General features: G+C 47.0%; 1 protein-coding gene across 1 annotated transcript in view; it reads right to left on the reverse strand.

The window, feature by feature from the left end:
- The window catches only part of IGFBP7 (insulin like growth factor binding protein 7), an 81,211-nt gene that overhangs the window by 3,264 nt on the left and 56,540 nt on the right, over positions 1 to 21,407 (reverse strand). The window contains exons 2-3 of the mRNA XM_065405606.1: positions 5,998 to 6,107; positions 775 to 891 (exon numbers count right to left, since the gene is read on the reverse strand). Coding sequence (XP_065261678.1) covers positions 775 to 891; positions 5,998 to 6,107 — 227 coding nt within the window. The remainder of the gene's footprint in view (positions 1 to 774; positions 892 to 5,997; positions 6,108 to 21,407) is intronic.

The raw sequence follows: 21,407 nt of genomic DNA on the forward strand, positions 1-21,407 counted from the left end.
CTGTAGGACATGGAATCAAGTGGAAGTAAAGGTCTCTGCCTCTTTCCTCTTAACTAAATGTCTACCGAGCAGTTCAGAGTTCTTTGAGGAGGGCATCTCATCTGGTCAAGCTTGTAACTATAGGGAACAGTCTCTTGAGCTGTACAGACTTGATTGGAAAGCGTGCCCCAGCAAGACAGGTACAAAATATAAACAGTGCTTGAGAGAGGTCAGGCTGATTCTGGCTTGGGTTTGTGGGACTCATATGAAGTTATATGAGTGACTCTGTCTCTGTGGAGAGGGAGTGTCTAGTGTAGTGCTCCGTCTTGCACTATGCTCCACAAAAGGTAGTACAGTAGTGCCCTGATCTGTGGAGAATTCCACTCCCGTGTGACCTTCACCGAAGATAACTGGGCTCCAGTGCTAGCAATCCCTGTCCTAGCTACCTGCTGTGCTGCACCTGTTGATCGCAGGATTTTACAGACAGTGCAGAAGGAGAGGTGGTCTGTCATTTCAGTCTGGTCGTATTCCTGAAAGCTTTTAAACATCCTGCTCTGCCTCATTGTTTTCACACACATTTTGCATGGGTGTAAATAACTACAAAAGATAAAAGCAAAGAACTGGGCCAACTGAATGCATTTAATCTTACTCCTTGTCATACATGTCACTGCTTTTTAACTTCAACCAAGAAAAATACTGTACCTACTCCATTGTAATTTCCCCGTATTATGCATAGAAACTTGGATCTTGCCAAAAAGTTATCAGAATTGTATATGAATGTGCACAAGTACTTACCAATACCCAGCCAGTCACTTCATGTTTCTCAGGGCCGCCACGGGTCTGGATAGCTAAGTTGTCGCGGTCTCCAGGCAGGAGCTCCAGCCTTTGGACACCAGATTGTCCCCTTATTATCTGAGCAGGAATATTAAGAGTCAAGTTGTCAGTAGTTTGACGAGATTGCCATCGTAAATACCTACAATACCTAAGCCCCAAACCCCCTAAAGCCTTGTCTACACACAAAAGCTGTCTGGATATAACTAGGCCCATACAGTTGGCGTGGTTATACTGCTTTAAAGATATTTCTACCACTATGGCTATTCCTATAGGGAAAGAGAATGCTCTATACCAGTATCTGCATCCTGCTGGGGAGGTTTGTACTGGTATAACAAAAAAATCACACCTCTAACTGATAGTTATACTGGTACAGAATCGGTATGCAGGCCAGGCCTACGACAGACTGTGGCCTGCAGAATACATGTGAAAGTTTTACTGGTGTAACTAGTTTGAGTAAGGGTGTGATTTTTTTTTTACCAGTAAAAGCCATAGTGTGGATGCATGGCTATACCTGTTAAAGCACCTCTATACCAGTATAACTGCGTCCCTACCAGTGAGGGAGTCTATAGTAGTTAACGCTGTACAACTTTCTAGCTTAGGGTATGTCTACACTATGAAATTAGGTCGATTTTATAGAAGTCGTATTGCATATGTCCTCACTAAGCACATTAAGTCGGCAGAGCGGTGCACTGTGGGTAGCTATTCCACAGTTCCCGCAGTCTCCGCCGCCCATTGGAATTCTGGGTTAAGCTCCCAATACCGGATGGGGAAAAAACATTGTCATGAGTGGTTTTGGGTACGTCAGTCACCCCTCCCTCCGTGAAAGCAATGGCAGACAATCGTTTCACGCCTTTTTTCCTGGGTTACCCAGGCAGACACCATAGCACGGCAAGCATGGAGCCCGCTCAGCTCACCGTCACCTCTGCTGTTGTGGGCAAGTCTACTGTGGGGCCTGCTATGATCCAAGTAGCCAATGCAATCATTGATGTTCTGTTATCAAGGGTAGTGACTCTGGGAAATGTGTGGGCCTTTTTAGATTTTAGGTGCATCACATTCCTGTCCTTTGTCGCTGGTGAAGAAGTCTTGCAGCCGTACATTCCAGTCTGGTCGGCGCTGTAACACCCCATAGCACTTCTGTGGTTGACACGTGTAACAGCTCCAGGGCTCTTGCTCTTTTGCCTTGGCCGAGGTATCTTGCCCTACCTGGACCTCCAAGCATTTGACACAGAAGCACCTGCAGCAGCTGGCATTGCTACACAGCAGCAGCTCCTTGCCTTTGCAGCAGGCGGTGCAGTAGGACTGCTAACAGTCCTCGTCGGACATGTAGCTTGGCCGGGGGTTCTGGGAATGTCTTCCCTGCCCAGCTCCTAGCAACCTCCAGGGCATGGTGTATGGCTCCCCTGCTTCCGCTGCAGGTCTGCTCTCCTGCTCCCTAGCGACAACCTCGGGGGATCTGTTCTGGTCCTCCTGGGTGCTGCTGGCAGCAGATGGTGCAGTTGAACTATTAACCGTCCTCGTCCACTGCTTCTGCTGCAACTCTGCTCTCCTGCTCTGGGGATCCATTCATGAAGCCTGGACAGTAGTAAGGAGCAGTTCAACTATAGGCTGAGCAAGTGCAGCATGGTGGTAGAATGTGCCTTTGGACGTTTAAAAGCTCGCTGGCGCTGTTGGTCAGACCTCAGCACAACCAACATTCCCATTGTTATTGCTTCTTGTTGTGTGCTCCATAATATCCGTGAGAGTAAGGGGGAGACGTTTATGGCGGGGTGGGAGATTGAGGCAAATCGCCTGGCATCTGAATATGAGCAGCCAGACACCAGGGCGATTAGAAGAACACAGCTAGGCGCACTGCGCATCAGAGAGGCTTTGAAAACCAGTTTCATGACTAGCCAGGCTTCGGTGTGACAGTTGTGTGTGTTTCTCCTTGATGCAAACCTGCCCCCTTTGTTGATTCTAATTCCCTGTAAGCCAGCCACCCTCCCCCCTTCGAAATAAAGTAGCAACTGTTTTGAAACCATTCATTCTTTCTTTAATAATTTTTAAAAAAATTAGATAACGGACAAGGTGGGATGTGGGAGGAGGGAAGGACAAGGCCACATTCTTTATTGTAGCCACACTAAAAGTCAAACTGTTTGAATGACAGCCTTCTGTTGCTTGGACCATCCTCTGGAGTGGAGTGGCTGGGTGCCCAGAGCCTCCCCCCTGCGTTCTTGGATGTCTGGGTGAGGAGGCTACGGAACATGGGGAGGAGGGTAGGCGGTTATACAGTGGATGAAGCGGGGGGTCTGTGCTCTTGTTGGTTTTCCTACAGCTCCAACACATGCTTCATCATGTCCGTTTGCTCCCCCAACAGACGCTTCAGCATGTCCGTTTGCTCCCCCATTAGCCTCAGCATCACGTCCTGCCTCCGCTCTTCGCGCTCACTTAATTCTTTCCTGGCCTCTGCCACTGAATGCCTCCATGCATTAAGCTGTGCCCTATCAGTGCAGGAGGACTGCATGAGCTCAGAAAACATGTCATCGCGAGTGTGTTTTTTTTGCCTTTTAATCTGCGACAACCTCAGGGACAGAGATGATAGGGGAGTGTTTCTACGCTCTACAATTCTGGGAGGACTGTGTGGCCACCTGTGCTGCTGAGTTTGCCACACTGACCAAACAGGAAATGAAATTCAAAAGTTCCCGGGGCTTTTTCTGTGTACCTGGCTAGTGTATCGGAGTTCAAAGTGCTGTCCAGAGCGATCACAATGGAGCACTCTGGGATAGCTCCCGGAGGCCAATACCGTTGATTTGCATCCGCACTACCCCAAATTTGACCCAGAAAAGTCGATTTTAGCGCTACTCCCCTTGTGGGGGAGGATTTTATGAAGTCGATTTTAAGAGCTCTTTAGGTCAATGGAACGGGGTTGGTTGTGTGGACACAGTCATTTTTAAATCGACCTAACGTGGCTAAATTAGACCTAACCTCGTAGTGTAGACCGGCCCTTATTAGGCAACTTTCTAGCACTCAGCATTGCCCCTAACTCTGTTCCCACTGAAGACAGTGGTAAAATGGCCACAGACTACAATGGGAGCAGAGTTAGGCCAGCGCCTAGCACTTCGGAAGAGCCTACTCTAAATGCCTGAAATGGTGCAAGTACTTGTATAACGATGGGAAAAGGTGGTTCCCTGGGCTGTCCATGGTGGCTGCTGTCTGTTTTTCAGTAGCACCTACAGTCCAAAAGGCCAGAGTTTCAAAGTGTTCAGCACCCAGTAGCTCCCATTGTGAGTGTGGGGCTGGATTCTCTAGTCTCAGTGGAAGCTTCAGGGTGTTGAGCCCTTTTGAAAAAACTTGGCCTTTGGGCTCTGGAGCAGTGGGAAACTAGCACTGCACATGGTGTTACCAGGGCAGGGCCCAATGGCACGTGACTTTCCCAAGGAGAACGGTGCACAAAGTAAACCAAAGGCAGCAACCTGAGCGTCTGCTGCCCTAAAACAGATGTTTTCCAAATGGTCATGGGCAAGACTGGCAAAAAAGGCTTGTCATTGTGAAGCTTCTAGACACTTATGTACAGTGCAAAGCCACACTATGACCAGCTTAGCTGAGAGGATCCTTGATAGAAATGTTGCCTGGAAGCAGAAAACCACACCCCTGTGTTGATGTGTAGTTTGTGTTTTTTCAGCCTTTTTGGTGCTGAGGGAGGAGATAACAAAAGATCTGCCTCGTTAATCAGCAATGAAGCTAATGGTGTACAAGCTACACCTGGCAATGTACCATACAACCTTCTACAGTTCAATTGGTAAATATTATTCCTTTCCATGATTATTTTGTTTACAGAAAACAGCAGCTTAATTCTGCCCTTCCTGCACACTCCTCCCATGCAGTGCTCTAGTAAGTTCCTGAAAGTGCTGGTGAGTGGCATGTTCAGTTTCCTGTGAGAGGAGGTTGTCATTTCTCTGGGCCAAACTTTAATTGGTGACACTGGAGCACACAGCTAGTTGTGGAGCTTTAAAAGTCCACTGAAGATCTGTCTGACAACGTACACCACAGCTGATTTCACTTACAAACAACAAGGTCTCCTATGTCACCAGGAAATGTCTGTAGTTGGCCCTATTATTTAGGTGGGTCACTATTTGAACAATTTTCCTTAAAATGTTTTAAATATACATTCTTTAAATGGATTGTAAAGGGCTATAAACCATCAGAGGTCCCAAGAGCCTGTGGGTTTGAGAAAACTTGAAAAGTGATGGAGTCTGCACAATGGCACTTTTTTTTTAATTTTAACCTGCACACTCTGTTTGAAATTTAACACCAAATCAAAGTCTTCTCTCGATCCTATCCCTTCCAAAGAGGCAGCAAAGCAGGAAGTGCACATGTGAATGTATGGAACCTGCCTTGCTTTGGGCTTCAGGCTCCTATGAGGTCCCAATGCCAGAGTCCGATGCAGTTTCTGGAGCTGAAGATGACTGTGCACCTTCCTTGCTATGAACTAAGGGTAAAAAACAAACCCAGGCCACCAGCGTTATCTAACCCACAGCCCAGGAGTAGCATCACCTCAAGGCTAACAAAAGAAAACAAAAACACTGCAGAATTACTATGACTCTGACCTGGGCATACAAGGCCAGTGTTTTCAAAGCCACAGGCACGTATGAGTATAAAACAGATCATTGGGAAACATTCTTTAGCTACTCTTAACACCAGTCTTTAATATGGCAAAGCATAATTGTGTTTCTCTTATCAGCATAAACAAAAGTGCAAAAGAAAAAAAGATTGGTTTTGGGGGGCAGAAGGAGGAATTCAATAAATCCAGACTGGGGAGTGGGAATGGGAAATAAAGATGTTCTCTTTTTTTTTTGCATTGACCAGAGAAACTCACTGTAAACACGCTCTTCTGCTGGTGGGTTTGCTGTAGCCTTTGTCTTGCAATTGCTGTGTAACAGGCTTAGCTCTCCTTTTGAAAGTGCTACACTTCACAGGTGGTGTTGGATTTGGTAACGCATTCGGTATTTTTCTCATCCTTGCACAAATGGGACTGCCCTTCTTTCTTGCCACTTTAAAAGCAGTGCAGAGCTTGCTGTAAATTGCCTTTCTTTTTTATGGACTAGTTCTCTCTGCCATCTCCCCCAAGAGGTGAAGAATATTGTACTATAGTAAATAAACATGGCATAATCCATGCTACCCATGAAAAACAGATCCCGTGCCACTGACCTTATTCCAAGTGAGCACTGGGGTTGGAATGCCCATGACTTCACAACTCAGGTAAATCTTTGCTCCAGTGACATTCCAGATTTCCTTAGGGGGAGTCACAATGGAAGGCCCTGAAAAGAGAGAAATCCTTTAAAACAGGTGACTCCAACTTGATGTCTGGTTCCCTGCTTTTTGTTTGTACCTAGTTACATTCAGTAGTTTTTCAGTGCCAGGACTCTCTAATACTATTATAGGCAGGTTTGGTAGCTCCACCCAATTAAGGTTGCCCAACACTTCCCATTATAAGACTCTGTTTTCAGTTGCTTATGCCTTTGCCAAATTTGAACTGTTTGGGCTGAAATTTTCCAGACTGGGTGTCTGCCTCAGGCTGAATTAGTTTGGAAAATTTCAGCCAAAATGGTTCAGCTGCTTCTAACAACCAAAATAGGGGAAAATATGTTGTTTTACCCACATTAAAAAATTCAGGTGACATTTTCATTGAGATGCTCTAACACCTCTATGCTTTGGAACAGGGGCTTGAAATTTGGCAGGGGAGTGACCTTTGTGTCAGGTATGTGCCTTTTGCCATCCCCATAAAAATTTGGCCAAGTTATAAGCCGTGGAAAAATTAGTTTTCACATGCTCAGTAGAGACTTGCTAGAGTTTACCATCTAAACCCTTCTTAGATTCTGTCCACACTGAGCATGCTCCAGCCTGGGGACACAGGGGGCTGAGAAGGACTTTCTCTGCAATTGCAGCTTCCAGCTGCTCTGGGCTGTGCGGGGTTCCAAGAACTGGAACTGAGAGCAGTGACCCCTCCACTGGTGCCCAGGTAGTGAGGAGGAGGAAGCTGCCTGATTTGAATGGTGATGGGACAAGAGCTGGACTGGGTGTGTGTGATCCGAACAGCATCCCAATGCAAGAGGGCAAGGGGCTCCCTGATAGGGAGTGTCAGCTGGTCTGAGCAGTTCAGTGTACCCTAACTCATTAATGTCACAACCGGTGTCTAAAAGGTATCATGTAAGATACCAATAGAAATCTAATAACATACTGATCATTAATATTATTGCGAAGTGTGGGTATTCAAAATTACAAACATACTGGGAATTATGTTCTTAAAATATGTCTGCCAGGCAGGGCTGAAATTACCCCATTCTAGACAAAGGAATGTGGTTCAGCTATCTTGAAGGTACTTCCAAGGTATCACGGGAATCCATTTACATACGAGGAAATAAAACCATCACGCTAACAAGGGGAGGAGATAATCACTCAGAATCACGGCAGGGGGAGGAGACTGCAGGAACAAATCAATCTGGATTTTAGCAAACACCAGGGAATCGCCTTTCTCACAGCTTGAAAGAACTTTATTAGGGCAGGAACAGGCAACCAATGGCATGAGCGCCAAAGGCGGCACATGAGCTGATTTTCAGTGGCACCCTCACTGCCCGGGTCCTGGCCACCAGTCCGGGGGGCTCTGCATTTTAATTTAGTTTTAAATGAAGCTTCTTAAACATTTTAAAAACCTTATTTACTTTACATACAACAATAGTTTAGTTCTATATTATAGACTTATAGAAAGAGACCTTCTAAAAACGTTAAAATGTATTACTGGCACGTGAAACCTTAAATCAGAGTGAGTAAATGAAGACTCGGCACAGCACTTCTGAAAGGTTGCCGACCCTTGCTATAGGGGGTAGTAGGGTTGCCAACTTTCTAACCGCACAAAACTGAACACCCTAGCCCCGCCCCTTCCCTGAAGCCCCACCCCTGCTCACTACATTCCCCCTCCCTTGGGGGCTTGCGCTCCCCCACCCTCACTCACTTTCACTGGGCTGGGGCAGGGGGTTGGGATGCAGGAGGGGGTGAGAGCTCTAACTGGGGGTGAAAGCTCCAGGGTGGGGACAGAAATGAGGGGTTCAGGGTGTGGGAGGGGGCTCCGGGCTGGGGCAGGGAGTTGGGGTAAGTGAGGGGGTGAGAGCTCCGCTGGGGGTGCGGGCTCTGGAGTGGGGCTGGGGGTCTTGGGGTGCAGGAGGGGGCTCCAGGTTGGAGGTGGGGCTGAGGGATTCAGAGTGCGGGAGGGGGCTGCAGGTTGAGGCAGGGGTTGGGTACAGGAGGAGGTGAGAGCTCTGGGCTTGGGGTGCAGGCTCTGGGGTAGGGTTAGGGATGAGGGGTTTGGGATGTAAGAGGGGGCTCCAGGTTTTGGGGGTGCTCAGGGCTGGGGCAGGGGCGTGGGTGTGGACTTACCTCGTGCAGCTCCCAGTCAGCGGTGCAGCAGGGCTAAGGCAGGCTCTCTGCCTGTCCTGGCTCCGTGCTGCGCCCTGGAAGCAGCCAGCAGGTCCAGCTCCTAGGCTGGGGGGGGGAGAGAAGGGAGCCAGGAGTCTCTGTGCGCGGCTCTCACCCACAGGCACCGCCCCCCCAGCTCCCATTGGCCATGGTTCCTGAACCTGCTAGCCGCTTCTGGGGTGCAGCGTGGTGACAGGACAGGTAGGGACTAGCCTGCCTTAGATCCACAACACTGCCGATCGGACTTTTAACGGCTTGGTCGACAGTGCTGACCGGAGCCGCCAGCGTCCCTTTTCGACCGAGCGTTCTGGTCGAAAACTGGAAGCCTGACAGAGCCTTTGGTGGTGGAGTTGGGGCTTGAGGGGAAAGGGAGAGGAAAACTAGGCCTTGGAGTTAGGGGGGGTGGGCTTGGACTGGCTGGGCAAGGAGTCTGGGGCTGGGAGCCAGGAGGGGGGCAGAGGGGTTCAATGGATGCAAAATGTCCTAGATATCTCTTTCCCCTTCCCCCCCCCCCCATGCTCTTAGCAGGCTGTGCGTGTTCTCAGGTCTGCTGCACACTTCCTGTGTGACCCGCGGCAAGTCACTACCTTGCTCTGTGCCCAGCGGCAGCTCCAGGCACCAGCGCAGCAAGCACGTGCCTGGGGCGGCAAGCCGCGGGGGGCGGCCTGCCGGTCGCTGTGAGGGCGGCAGTCAGGTGGCCTTCGGTGGCGTGCCTGCGGGAGGTCTGCTGGTCCCGCGGTTTCGGCAGCAATTCGGCGGCGGGTACGCCAAAGCCACGGGACTGGCAGATCACCCGCAGAAACGCCGCCGAATCCGCAAGACCGCGAACCTCCCGCAGGTATGCAGCGGAAGGCCGCCTGACTGCCGTGCTTGGGGTGGCAAAAAACATAGAGCCGCCCCTGTCTGTGCCTCACTTTCGACATCTCTAATATGGCGATGATATTTCCCTACATCACAGGTGTCTAGTGAGGATGCAGTCATTAACCCATGCTAGGCCATCAGGCTATTACATGACGAGTATCTCAACCGAAGTGTAAAAAAGAAATGGTCTGGTAAATTATCCCGCCAGCAAACTTCCAACTGCTGCCTTTCCCCACAGTTCTGGCCCTTTGTTTTGGCATAAGCTAGCAAATGTGCGTGCGCGCACATGAGTGAGTGAGAAAGAGAAAGGTGTGGGGGGAGGGAACACAGGCCAGTGGGTGTGAGAGCAGGGCATGGGGGGAGGGCAGGGAGGGCTAGCTTTCCAAATGAGCTCAGCTCCCATGTAGGCAGTAAACAAAGTGGCCAGACTGTTCTCAATGGCAGCTGCTGGGTGCCTGGGCCCTTTTGAAGATCTGGTCATGTCATTTACGTGCCTAGATGGAAGCCGTTAAGTACTGAGTTGTTTAGAAAATCTAGCCCTAAATGCTGACCCTCAGGCTTGGCAGTGTATTAGACACAAGCACTGTTCCAGGAAGGAGAAGAATGGGCTTTGTTTAATCTCTTTTTTTGTAGGACTGCACTGCAAATGTGCTATTAATTTCTTGAACTAGAAAGCGAAATCCAAATGAATGTGTCACGTTTATTTTCACTCAATTAAAGCTTTCAAGGCTGCATCTCAGAGGGTTATTTGTATCTCTTCCTCAGAAGACAGAGGCACAGTAACTGTAATCTACACAAATCAAATCAAGTTGTTTCTTGTAGGGACATTGGAATTGCCAGGCCCGGATCCATCTAGTCTCATATTCTGTTTCCGACAGTGACCAGTGACCAGTGGACAAATATGGGCTAGCCTCTTTCCAGGGAACATTTCCTCCTGGGCTTCATTAGCTGGAGGCTGGTTGATGTCCTTAAGCAGGAGGATTTCTAGCTTTTGCTCGTGTTTTTAATATATACTATTCTAACCCTGGATTCCCTTGTTACCCCTTGTGATATACCCAGGCCAGTTGGGTACAGCAGAGTAGTAGAAGGCAGATATACTGGTCACTGGATAAGCAGTTTTCTGTTCCCTGACTGACTAGAGCAGGAGCTGCTCCAGGCTAGGGTGGACACCTGACTCCAATTAGCCTGCAAAGAGTCAGGTGAGACTGTTAAGCTAATGTGAACACCTGACTTTAATTAAGGCCCCTCTGACACTATAAAAGGGCTCACTCCAGTCAGGCCCAAGAGAGCCAGGGAGCCAGAGGAGAGAAAGTGCGGCTGAAGGGCTGGGTAATGAAGACACCCTCAAACCACAGGAAAGGGAGCCCTAAGGTAAGGGTGAAGAAGGTGTTAAGAGAGAGAAGCAGGGGAGCTGTGGGGAAGCGGCTGTGACAGTGAAAGGTCAGCTGCCAACAGCTGCTGCCATTAGGATCCCTGGGCTGGAACCTGGAGTAGAGGGTGGGTTCCCCCTGACCCGCCACTACAGAAACACCTCCTGGGAGGGGAAGACCAGCCTCTGTCAGGACAGGAGGCTCAACTGTTCTTGAATAAGCTGTAGGGACAACAGAGACTGTGGGAGTTCTCTTACCAACCTCCTTGCTGGCTTGTGATTAAAAGGGCTCAGTAGACTGTACCCTGGCCCTAGAAAGAAAAGGGCTACATGGAGGGTCGCAGTGAGCCTCTGAGGCTAGCTCTGGAAGCGCGGGACCCACGGGGACAAGGTCGGAGCTCTGCCACACCCTCTACACATCTTATCTTCTCTGGCATTCTGCTGTTCTCCTGTCACAATGAATGTGGAGCAGATTTTGGATGTGTTCTTACCAAGTGCATTGGCATTTTCTTCCAACAAAGTATTTTTCTACAGCCCAGTGTCTCCCACCATTCTGCTATTGGCTGCTCTTCCTCTCTGCAGTTTTGGAGGTGGTTCAAAGCTGTAGCATGGCTCCTGCTGGCAGCAATATTTTTTTCTCACCTGGGAAGTTTGAGACCATGCGCAAAATGGTTATGCGCACGATACAGATCCAACCTGAGCAGGCTCCTGAGGATAAGCCTCAGAGTAAAATACTTCCTCTCCAAATCCTCTCCGGAGCCTGTGATTCCCCAGTACTCCTCCTTTGAGGATGTGATTAGAGAGGAGCAGGATAAACCTGATGCATAAGCACTTTAATAGCCATGACCATAAATTTTACAAGCTGCAAAGAGCCAAAAAATTCTGTCACAGTAGCATCTTTAGCAAGAGATGTGGTTATTACAGCTGAAAAGGAATTCTTTCCTAAGGACCACACAGATAGGAAAGTGGAGGCCACCCTTAGAAGAGGCTTCAAGGCACCCGTGGCTACTCTCAGAGCATCTCTCACAGCTACATGTTTTGTGAGAGCTTCACTGTCTTGATTAGAAGACCTTAGGCCCTGAAGAACAGCGATTACCCCGACTTCTGCTCCAGTCTCAAGAAATTTCCCTGGCAACAGCATTTCTGGTTAATGCTTCAATGGACACTATGATGTTTTCAGTCAGGGCCATGACATCCAGCTCAGTGGCCAGTTGTCATGTATGGTTTCCGTCCCTGGAAGGTAGACACTCCAAGCAAGTCGTGTGTGATTATGATATGATTATGGCATAATTATGATGTATTTTATGAAAGATAAGTCATAAGATGCCATTGGAAAAACTATGATTTGCTGAATATGATTATCCTATTTGTATGCATGTATCATTTTTGTATCTGAAGTTATAAATATTGACTATGTATCTGTATTTCAATGTAGTTACACCTGGGTAACACCACTAGACAAGATGTTTTCAGTCTAGATAGCTGGTTGGGAAGGGCCTATTCAGGGCAATGAGCCATTAGAAAGAACAGGCCTTGGGAGAAGCTTATCTTCCACCTGGAAGCCTTCCTGTGAATGCTCCAAACAGCCTGTGAGTAATGGCTGCTATGCCTCTACAAAGACATGTGATGAGACCACATGTCTCTAGACTCCATCTTGGGATGTCAGTGTTTTTCCACAGACCGGTCTGGGAACCAAGCTTTGAAACAAAGGGTTCCTGCTATATGCAAAAGCTATATAAGGCAGGGAGTGACATCATCTGGTGTTCTACGCTCCCCACACAAGACTCCTGGAAACACCTGAGGAACAAAGACTGAACTGGGGGAAGTGCTGGACCCAGGTTAAAGGGATTTCTAGCCTGTGTATGGAACCCCTGGGGATTCCAAGCTGTAAGCAAGTGCAGCTTGTCCCTTAAGAATCTGCAGCCTGCTTGTATCATCTCTTAGGGTGAGAACCTGCTATTCATATCCAATCTATTTAGTATATTAAGCTTAGTTTGCGTTTTTTGTTTATTTGCTAGATAATCTGCTTTGATCTGTTTGCTATCACTTATAATCACTTAAAATCTATTTTTTGTAGTTATAAACTTGTTTTTGCTTTATCTAAACCAGTGTGTGGGAATCATAACTCAGGGGCAAAAGGCTGTTGCATATTCCTTTCCACATTGAGAGAGGGGGTGAATTTTATGAGCTTACGCTGTACAGTTCCCTGTGCAGCGCACAACGGTATAATTTTGGGTTTATACTCCAGAGGGTGTGCGTGCTTGAGGAGCTGGTAGTTGCACTAGCTGTAGCCTTCCCATGCAGGGGCTGGTCAGAGAGCCTGCATGTAACTGCAGCTGGGTGTGTCCCTATCTGTATGTATGCTGGTGAAAGTGCAGGCTGGAGAGGGCTTTGCAGCTTGTCACAGCAGTACAGTGTAAGAGGGAGCCCAGGCTGGTGGGTCGGGGGGCTCAGTGGTACGCCAGTTCCAGGTGGCACTCTGGGAGGAACCCGTCACAGTGTATTCCTCCAAGTTCACAGGATCTCTCCTCTTTGAAGAAAAATGAGATAAGGTTGTGGCAGAAAATGCTGTTAAATCTAAGCAGTCCCTCCCTTCTCCACTGAGTGCTTTCAGGAGCAAGTACAAATCTGCCTTCAGGCAGAGATGCTCCTTCCATCCCTCTTCCTCACAGATGTACCGGAGGAATGATAGCAGATATGCCAATGGAAAGTCTGGAGACAGACCTCAAGTGAAAAGCCCAGAGGGGGTCCTCAACCCTCAAGAGCCCATCCTGACAATGAGTGGATACATCTCTGCCCAGAACTAAATCTAGGATACAGTATTTCCCGTTTCTCAGAAGAATGGTTCATAACCACCGACAAATGGGTAAGAGAGAGAGTAAGGCAGGGATACTCTTTTGAGCTCCAGGCTCCAGCCCACCCCTTCTTCATCCATTTCCCCAACTGCACCAATATCACCAACTGCAAACTTCTCTGGAATGAAATCTCCTATCTCCTGGACACAGGAGTGACAGAAGGAGTTTGCTCAGAAGAAAAGTTCTCAGGGCTCTACTCTACACATAGGAGGAGTCAGAGCCATGCTACATCTCAGAAGGCTCAGCAGGTGGATGAAGAAAACAAAATTTCCAGATGAAGACCCTTCTGTGGTGTCATCTCTGCATTAGGGGGATCTCCTAACCTCAGTGGACCTGGGGGACGCATATCTCCACAACCCCATTTGCAGGCTTCTGAGATTTTGCTTATGGCACAGAGCACTACCAGTACCGAATCTCCCATTTGGTCTCTCGTCAGCCCCAAGGGTCTTTACGAAGATGCCAGTGCTGGTCATAGCCAGGGTTAGGGTCGCAGGGGACTCACATATACCTCTTTCTGGATGACATTCCAATCAGAGCTCCGACCCAGCCTGCGGTGCACTACGCCACATTGCAAACTCTGGACCTCCTGCAAGCCCACAGCTTTGTGATAAGCATCAATAAAAGTTCCTTGATCCCATTGATAACACGCTTGGAAGTGGACATAGGCACTTCACTGGTGAAGACCTACCTCTCACTGAACAGGTTCTGGAGGATCCAGTATCTCATCTCCATCCTGTGTACGTGCACCAAGCCAACCATAGCTCACTGCCTTCAGCTACTTGGCCTCCTGGTGTCATGCATGCACCCCATGGGCAAGATCCCACATCAGGTGTCTTCAAGCCTCCTTCTGAAAGGATGCACCACTCCCCAGATCAGGTGATGATCCTGAGTCAGCATTTCATCTCTCCATCAAAACCTGTTTTCTGGTCAGCATCATGCCTGCTAGGTGAATTCCAGAATTGGCAGTCCTATCTATGCAGGAACCCTATGGAGTGTTCCATGATGACAAGGTAGCACTGAGAAGAACTCTGCAGTCATTTCTCCCCAAGGTGAACTCTCCTTTCCATACCTCATAGGACAATATCCTTCTTTCCTTCTGCCCAAAGCCATGCCAGAAGTGTGGCACAGTTGAGATGTTAGAAGAACACTGAAACTCTACCTCAAGTGCACAGAATCTACAAGGTCATGTACCCAGTTTGTCTCCTTTGTAACGCCAATATTTAAAAAGGGCTCTAGGGGTGATCCCGGCAATTACAGACCGGTAAGTCTAACGTCGGTACCGGGCAAATTAGTTGAAACAATAGTAAAGAACAAAATTGTCAGACACATAGAAAAACATAAACTCTTGAGCAATAGTCAACATGGTTTCTGTAAAGGGAAATCGTGTCTTACTAATCTATTAGAGTTCTTTGAAGGGGTCAACAAACATGTGGACAAGGGGGATCCGGTGGACATAGTGTACTTAGATTTCCAGAAAGCCTTTGACAAGGTCCCTCACCAAAGGCTCTTACGTAAATTAAGCTGTCATGGGATAAAAGGGAAGGTCCTTTCATGGATTGAGAACTGGTTAAAGGACAGGGAACAAAGGGTAGGAATTAATGGTAAATTCTCAGAATGGAGAGGGGTAACTAGTGGTGTTCCCCAAGGGTCAGTCCTAGGACCTATCCTATTCAATTTATTCATAAATGATCTGGAGAAAGGGGTAAACAGTGAGGTGGCAAAGTTTGCAGATGATACTAAACTACTCAAGATAGTTAAGACCAAAGCAGATTGTGAAGAACTTCAAAAAGATCTCACAAAACTAAGTGATTGGGCAACAAAATGGCAAATGAAATTTAATGTAGATAAATGTAAAGTAATGCACATTGGAAAAAATAACCCCAACTATACATACAACGTGATGGGGGCTAATTTAGCTACAACGAGTCAGGAAAAAGATCTTGGCGTCATCGTGGATAGTTCTCTAAAGATGTCCACGCAGTGTGCAGAGGCGGTCAAAAAAGCAAACAGGATGTTAGGAATCATTAAAAAGGGGATAGAGAATAAGACTGAGAATGTATTATTGCCCTTATATAAATCCATGGTTCGCCCACATCTCGAATACTGTGTACAGATGTGGTCTCCTCACCTCAAAAAAGATATTCTAGCACTAGAAAAGGTTCAGAAAAGAGCAACTAAAATGATTAAGGGTTTAGAGAGGGTCCCATATGAGGAAAGATTAAAGAGGCTAGGACTCTTCAGTTTGGAAAAGAGAAGACTAAGGGGGGACATGATAGAGGTATATAAAATCATGAGTGATGTGGAGAAAGTGGATAAGGAAAAGTTATTTACTTATTCCCATAATACAAGAACTAGGGGTCACCAAAAGAAATTAATAGGCAGCAGGTTTAAAACAAATAAAAGGAAGTTCTTCTTCACGCAGCGCACAGTCAACTTGTGGAACTCCTTACCTGAGGAGGTTGTGAAGGCTAGGACTATAACAATGTTTAAAAGGGGACTGGATAAATTCATGGTGGCTAAGTCCATAAATGGCTATTAGCCAGGATGGGTAAGAATGGTGTCCCTAGCCTCTGTTCGTCAGAGGATGGAGATGGATGGCAGGAGAGAGATCACTTGATCATTGCCTGTTAGGTTCACTCCCTCTGGGGCACCTGGCATTGGCCACTGTCGGTAGACAGATACTGGGCTAGATGGACCTTTGGTCTGACCCAGTACGGCCTTTCTTATGTTCTTATGTTCTTATGTTCCTTTAATCCAAAATGCCAAGGGCTCAGAGTCTCAAGGCTATTTGTCGCTAGGTGGTCAGATTATGCATTGTTGAGGCTTACAAAGTGCCAGGAGCTCCTGTTCTAGAAGGAATCTGTGAGATCTAGGGCCACCTCATGGGCCAAGCGAGCATGGGCCTTCATCACAGAGATATGCAGAGCAGCCACATGGTTGTTGGTTATCACCTTTATCAAACATTACGAAGCGGACTTTCTGTCCTCCACAGACACCTCTTTAGTCAAGAAGGTGCTCCAGTAACGGCCTTGCCTTTTGGACAATCCTTAAGGAGCGGGTCTACTTAACTATCTCTTCTTTTGTTTACCTTTTCTTGTCCCTCACTACTCCTGATCACTGCTCTCTACTTCCCAGGTGTAGCAGAATTGTGGGAGACACTGGGACACAGAATGGAAAATTTCTTAGCTGATGTTTTCTTTTCTGCTAGCAGTGTCTCCCACAATTCTACCCATCCTTGATGGCTTTCTGTCAAGGGTCAGCATTTCATTTGGCCTATGTATCTATGTACACCAGGCCAATGCTCAACATGGTAATGACTTTGATGTAGATGTTATGGTTATAAATACTTTTCTCAACTAGTGTTTCACAAAGCTTTGGAATAACTCATCTGGCGGCAAGCAGTAGAAGAGGGCGTGGCCAGCACAAGCTGCGGTACAGTTTTAAACTGCCTCCAGAAGCTGCAGAGAGAGGAGAGTGGCTCATGCATAGCAAAAGTGTGGGAGATGCTTCTAGCAGAAAGAAAATTATTGGGTGAGAAATTTTCTGTTCTTAAACATAAAGAGGAAGATCCTCAATTGGTGTCAATTGTCAAAGCCCCACTGAAACGACAAGGAGTCTGGTGGCGCCTCAAAGACTAACAAATTTATTTGGGCATAAGCTTTCGTGGGTAAAAAAACCTCACTTCTTCAGATGCACTTCTTCAAAGCCCCACTGAGATCAATGGAGTGGTGACCATTTACAACAGCTAAGGAAGTGGCCCCTTGTCTTAGAAGCAAGAGATGGCAAAGCCATGTTAGTTCACTAGCTCATCCCATCCATCCTGGTGCAGGGCCACTCCCTACTATAATGTGTTCCTAAGTGCTCTGTCTAGGTTAGTATTGAATGATTCCAGGGATGAGGCTTCATCATGTCCCATAGGAGACTGTTTCTCCAACCAATAGAGCTCACTGATATTCAACCTATTCCTTTTTTTAGTTTTACCCCATTGCTCCTGATTAGGTTTTCATTCACCTTCTTGCATGGTTCTCACAGGTCATCTTACAGGGACAGCAGCACCACTGAAGGGCAGAAACATAGATTGCAGGATGTCACTGCATGGCTGTGACCAGGGATGGTCATGATTCATATATTCTATGGCCAGAAAGGACTACTGTGAGCATTTAGTCTGACCTCCTGCATCACACAGGCTATGGGACTTCCCTGAATTAATTCCTGTTTGAACTGCTTCAGCACTGTATAGTCTGTATCCCGGTATACAGTGTCCCTTTTTATTTTCTCTCCTCCAGTGTGTTTTTCTCACTCTATCCTTCCTTTCCCCCACTCATACGCTGTCCTCTCACCTCCTTACAATGGGCCTTGACAAATATGTCCTTCAGCAATTGGGGAAATTAATTAATTGCTAAAACAATGCACTGGTGATCAGTCAGGACTGGTGTCACGTTATTGACTTGAACTGTGACCATATAAAACATGGTTGCAACCAAGGTCCTGTAGTGGCACCAAATCTTGTATAAAGGGGGTCAAATGAGGTGTCTAAGACAAGGTTATGGTTTGCTGATTATGATTATGCTGTCTATATGTGTGTATCAATTTGGTAGTTGAAGTTATGAATATTGGCTCTATACTGTCTGTATTTCAAACTTATGCTATGCTTCTGGAAAACATTCCCGACAAGTTGGTGTTAGCTCTGCCTAGCCTGCTGCATGGCCCATTAAGGACCATCAGCTATACAATTGACCCATTGAGAGAAGGCAGATATGCCTTGTAACTCAGCAAAGTATGCAGGAACTTGCCCATGTGACTCCAGACTCCATTTTGCTGTAATTTTCCACAGTAAGAACAAAGAGGTGTTCTTACACCTGGAAAAGACTATAAAAGGCTGATGCCTCATCTCCATCTTGTCTTCAATCCTGCTTACCTCTGGAGGGACTTTGCCACAAACTAAAGCTCTGAACAAAGGACTGATGATCCATCCCAGCTGGGGATGTATTCCAGAGACTTGATTTTGAACCTGCAGTTTATTTCATCACTGCTACAAGCCTAAAACAAGAACTTTGCCATTACTGTATGCAATTAATTCCATTTAATAAATTCTAGCTCTCATCTATATCTTTTTCCTTTTATGAATAAACCTTTAGATTTTAGATTCTAAAGGATTGGCAACAGCATGATTTGTGGGTAAGATCTGATTTGTATATTGACCTGGGTCTGGGGCTTGATCCTTTGGGATCGGGAGAACCTTTTTTCTTTTACTGGGGTATTGGTTTTCATAACCATTTGTCCCTATAATGAGTGGCACTGGTGGTGATACTGGGAAACTGGAGTGTCTAAGCTTGTGTAACTTGTGGTTAGCCAGTGGGGTAAAACCAAAGTCTTCTCTGTTTAGCTGGTTTGGTTTGCCTTAGAGGTGGAAAAACCCCAGCCTTGGGCTGTAACTGCCCTGTTTTAAGCAATTTGTCCTGAATTGGCACTCTCAGTTGGGTCCCGCCAGAACCAGCATTGTTACAGCTGGGTACTCTGTTCTCTTGCAGATATTAAACCCATTGTCAAACCCAGCCCTTATTTTTATCACCAGAATATCACTTATTCTATTAACTAATGAACTGATAATTGAGTGTTTAATTAGGGTTCCTCTACACTTTAAATCTTTCTTCCTCCTGACAATTTAATTTTGCAAGTCGGTTAGTGGCTTTAGTTTCCTTGAGACACCATAGTTCTCTTCAGGGCCATGCAATACAATATCAGACATCCCAGTGCATACTGTGAGACCACAAAATATACCTGAACAAGGGCCTGGTATGTAGGAAAAGATCAAACCTGGATTATAGATCTTGGAACAAGGGGTTTGATCATCCCCTGCCTGCACCATTTGGAGCCACTTACACAAGTGCAGAGAAACCCCAATTTGGCAAAGCACTTAAGCACGTGCTTAAGCCTCATTAGTTAAAAGTAAAGCACATGCTTAAATGCTCTGTTGAATCAGAGCCAGTGAGTGTATAATCCACTGGTGAGTGTGGGTTACAGGTCCCCGTCGATGCCAATCCATAGAGAATATGCGTCTGTTACAGCCCCAGCTAAAGAGCATTGGCTCCTTAGCTCAAACTGTGGCAGCTCCTGCTTTTAGCTCAAGAGGTTCCTGGTGTGTCAGTCAAGATGGCGGCTGTCACAAGTGCAAAGTGGGTGTGAAATGCCACCCATCTGAGTTTGGAGTATTCGGCACAGGGATAGTTGCTGATACAAGGTGTAGAGTAGGTAGCATTGACAAGAGAAATTACAGCAAGGGCGTGTTAAGGAGTTTACACTGTTGGTGCCTGCTCCATTTGTGAACTAAGTATGTAACAAGCCACTGGGCTGCACTGTTGGAACTACTGTATGTAAAACATCAAGGCCAAGTTTCTGCTTCCAGTAGCACTGGTATAAATCTGAAGTAGCTCCAATGGCTTCTGGGATGTTGCTTTGGATTTATACATTGTAACTGACAACAGAATCTGGCGCAGAGAGAGAAAGAAAAGCTTCCTTAGATGTTTCTGGGGCAATTTTAGTGGGGATGTAAGGGTGGGGGGAGTCACAGCACATGTCAATTGGTCATTCAATGGGTGTGTGAAATGAGGGTAATATCACGTTTGGCATTGTGTCAGGACCAAATTCAGACCTCCCATAGGGGCTGCACCTCTGGTTGACCTCAACAGTAGCTGTGCCTGTTTATACCAGAAGCTGAATTTGGTCCACACAGAATACCAAGTCTGAATGTGACCATATATATCATAGTGCACCCACGCAAGGGGCTGAGTTAAGGTTGCATAAATGCTTGACTTTGCAATATAAATTATGGTTTTTTTAAGGGAGGGCTTTGTTTTATTAATATAATACACAGCTCCCCCAGCACAGTAGTTCTGGAACATTTCATAGGAGCAATCCCCTCCTGGGGGAACCTCACTCTCCCAACCTCCCCCAGCACACCATCAGCTGCACGTCTGCAGAGCACAGCCCAAGAACTGATGAGAACATATTTGTGCCCTACGCAATACTGACTCCACTGAAAGTTGCAAAGGAAAAAGCCATTTTAGACCCATAGAAGTTAAAGATGGAAAAGACCTCTTCAGATCATCAGCTGCTTGCCAGCGCATGGTTACTTCCTGAAGCCTGTTTCTATTGTTATGTATGGCTTTCAAACAATGGGGCGCCCAGAATACCCCTGGACAGAATATCCCACAGCCTAACGGATCTCACTGGGACAGGAACTTACCCCTGTGCAGTCTGTTAGCTTTCCTAGACTCCAGCCCTGTGTGCTAGTCACGCCCCTTCGTGTCCCAATTCTGCACCCTTCTTGGCATTTACTGTCATCACCCTTCAAATAGAGGGGCTCTTCTCATAGTGAAGCCTGGGGGGGTTTCACTAAAGGTTTCACTATAACTAGAGCCAGCCTGGCTAGCAAAACCTACCCTCTTCTGACCCAGGAGAGGCAGCTGGGTATCTGCCACCCCAGGCAATTAGGGATGTCCATAAATTACATAATACTTTTTTTTTGGTGATTTTCAAAACCCACTCGCCCCCTTGTAAAGCTTTGTAACACTGAAACAAAGTCTCTGTCATGCAAAATTAAGGATCTATCTACCACATGTTAGGTAATTTATGGACAGCCCCCGGTGTGGTCATAGGGAGAGGGCCCATGCAGGAGACCTAATTCTTCACTCTTAATGAGAGTGCTGGGTAATTCGCCTGACCTCTTTCTCAGCAGAGCAGAGGCTGTTTCTCCTTGGCTATAGGGTGGGTTGGTGTAAAACAGTTGACTGGCTACTACTGTGCGGCCTATGTGCCCCCTTGCTGGGGGTTCAGATCTTTGGGTCTGAGCAGGGATGGATCCACTGGCAGCTCTCCGGCATTGCCATGCCACCAAATGGCACTGTGTGTCCTACTTTCCACACCCTCATCACACAGAACCACAGCATTTCTGCTCAGTGGGAGGCTTTTGTGACTATAGTGTGTGTGTCCTTTAGAGGACCCGATTATCACTGTTACTCCAGCTTTCACTAGGGCAGTCAATGGAGTACACCAGTATAAAG

The sequence above is a fragment of the Emys orbicularis genome, chromosome 5 (genome assembly GCF_028017835.1).
Source record: "Emys orbicularis isolate rEmyOrb1 chromosome 5, rEmyOrb1.hap1, whole genome shotgun sequence".
Classification (NCBI taxonomy): domain Eukaryota; kingdom Metazoa; phylum Chordata; order Testudines; family Emydidae; genus Emys; species Emys orbicularis.